General features: G+C 52.6%; 1 protein-coding gene and 1 long non-coding RNA gene across 3 annotated transcripts in view; one reads left to right on the top strand and one right to left on the bottom strand.

Moving 5' to 3' along the window:
• The window catches only part of LOC125487873, a 37,226-nt gene that overhangs the window by 20,215 nt on the left and 14,706 nt on the right, over nucleotides 1-2,305 (top strand). The gene's annotated exons all lie outside the window — the stretch shown is intronic.
• The window catches only part of LOC109925461 (alpha-endosulfine), an 18,508-nt gene continuing 16,209 nt past the window's right edge, over nucleotides 7-2,305 (bottom strand). The window contains exon 3 of one of the 2 annotated variants that reach the window (XM_020525400.2): nucleotides 7-914. In XM_020525400.2, coding sequence (XP_020380989.2) covers nucleotides 747-914 — 168 coding nt within the window. In that variant the 3' untranslated portion in view covers nucleotides 7-746. Of the gene's footprint in view, nucleotides 918-2,305 lie in introns of both variants that reach the window. The other variant, XM_020525399.2, reaches the window with a different exon arrangement.

Here is a 2,305-nt window from a genome sequence, read left to right as displayed (position 1 = left end):
GGTATGCTTTGGGCAAGTCGTGGCACCACTCCCCGCTGCAATGAGAGTCAAAAGGCTTACGCGTGCGGTCACAAACAAAAAGTTGCAGAGGCCACAGAAGTCTAGCCAGGTTTTTAAAAATGGTCAGGACAATAGCGGAATTGATTTAAATTGAAAAACAAAACACAGGCACACCAGACGGAGGAGGGTGAAAAAAAAAAACACTTTACCCTAGATAACCCCCTCGCGGCTCGTTTCATTTTTTAAACTCAAGTTTACGACTGTGCACTTCTTTTTCTGTCTCTAAAAAGTTTCCAATAAAGTGCCAACCTATGCCAATTTCAGGGCCTGTCTCGGAGGCAGAGGGGGTGGGGAAGATGTGGGGGGTGGGTGGGGGATGTTGGACTTGGGTACAAGCAGCAGTCCCCAGCCCCTCATCAATCCTTCCTTGACCCTCTCTTTCACAGCCATTGGGAGCCACAGAGAGTGTGGTGGGGGGTTGTGTGTGTGTGTGTGTGTGTGTGAATGGAATGAAGCCCAATCAGTTCTGGTTGCTTCACCAGTGTGCAAGGGCCATTTGTTGGGTTTAATTTGTGTTTCCTTTCTGCGTACAGAGATATATATAATATATATATATTTGTTTTCCTTCTTAAAAAAAAAAATCACAATATTTAGGCTGCACCTAATGTTCTCCCCACCCCCTCCATCGTTACATGGGAAGGTGAAATGTCCACCCTAGCCGGGAGCACACGGCCACTGAGCTGACGTCAGCCCGCTAACTTGCTGGTGACCAGAGACGATTTCCGCTGGGGCAGGTCCTCCGGCGTTGGAATGTGGTCCCCCGTCACCAGGTTCTTGTCCGCGCCGCTGTTTGGAGGCTGCTTGTTCTTCATCTTGGCTTTCGCCATGTTGTAATCGCCGGAGTCAAAGTACTTCTGCTGCAGGGCGAAAAGGAAAGGAAAACGGAGGTGGTGGGGGTGAGAGAGATGGAGAAAACGATGAGAGAGAGAGTGGGGGGGGGGGGGGTGGCGGTTGGCGGGAAAGCAACAACCAAGAGGAAAGGACAGGCAGGTCCGAGGGGCCCAACGTTCGCACCTGACCCTGTCGTGGCTGCGAGACCGACTCGTGGGATCTGGGAGTTGCTGTCTAGATCAGTGTTTAAATCGCCCCTTCCTTGTTAGTTGACCCCTCCCCCACATCAAGAATGTGGGGGTGAGCAGCCGTCTTGAACTGCTGCAGATTTCCCCCCCCCCCCCCCCCCCCCCCCCCCCCCAACACCCCTGCAGTGTAGGGTCTCAGTGCCATTAGGGAGGGAGTTTCAGGATTTTGACCCTGAAGCAATGGCCGATATATTTCAAGTCGGGATGGTGCATGTGTTGGGCACTCGGAGGGGAACTTGCAGGGGATTACGTTCCCTTGTATCTGCTGCCCTTGCCCCGAGGGGGTAGAGGTCCCGGGTTTGGAAGGTGCTGTCTAAGGAGCCTTGAGGATTGGCTGTAGACGGTACACACTGCTGCGACTGAGCGTCAGTGGCGGAGGGAGTGGGTGCCTGTGGATGTGGTGCCAATCCAAGGTGGGTGGGGGCTGCTTTGTCCCTGGACAGGGTCGAGCTTCGAGTGTTTGTCAGAGCTGCCCCCATCCAGGGCAAATGGGGAGTATTCCCTCACACTCCTGTCTTGTGCCAGCCCTTTCTGCAGTACTTGCAACTGTCCTGAAAGGACAATGGGAGCAGATTCAAGCAGGACTTCCTAAAGAGTGGAATTAAACAAATAGTTGAAGGGGTAAGACTCACAGGGGCCTTGAGATGGGGGAACTAATTGGACAGTCAAGTGCACTCAGTTTGGGGGGGTTGCACGCAACAGGAAAGTTACTTAGCAATTATCACGTGCAAGCAGATCACTGCGCCTTTCGGCTGAATGTTGTTGGGACACTCAGGCCTCCTCCCAACCCTTCTTCTCTCAGCCAATTTCCTCGTCCTTTTATTCCTTTCCCCCTCGTGTCTTTATATCCAGTCTCCCCCTTCAACGGCTCATCGACAGGGCCGATTACTTAAAAATCAAACCAGAAAGGAGTGGGGGGGGTGTTAAACCTGTGCAGACCCTTGCTTAGACCCCACTCAGGAGTCAGTGATCAGTTCCAGGCTCCACATTACGGAAATGATACCGACGTACCGGAGATAGTAGCAAGCGTGACTGACCAGGAAGACACCAAAACTGTCAAATTGGAACAAATCAGGGAAAGGCTGAACAGGACGAGGCTATCTGCTTTCAGAAAAGGGAAGGCCGAGGAGTTGGAGGGGGGCTCATCGACAGGGCCGATTACTTAA

This window comes from Rhincodon typus, chromosome 46 (assembly GCF_021869965.1).
Source record: "Rhincodon typus isolate 14 chromosome 46, sRhiTyp1.1, whole genome shotgun sequence".
Classification (NCBI taxonomy): domain Eukaryota; kingdom Metazoa; phylum Chordata; class Chondrichthyes; order Orectolobiformes; family Rhincodontidae; genus Rhincodon; species Rhincodon typus.
The sequence above is the reverse complement of the archived record's forward strand: the minus strand, read 5'-3'. Positions and strand labels throughout refer to the sequence as shown.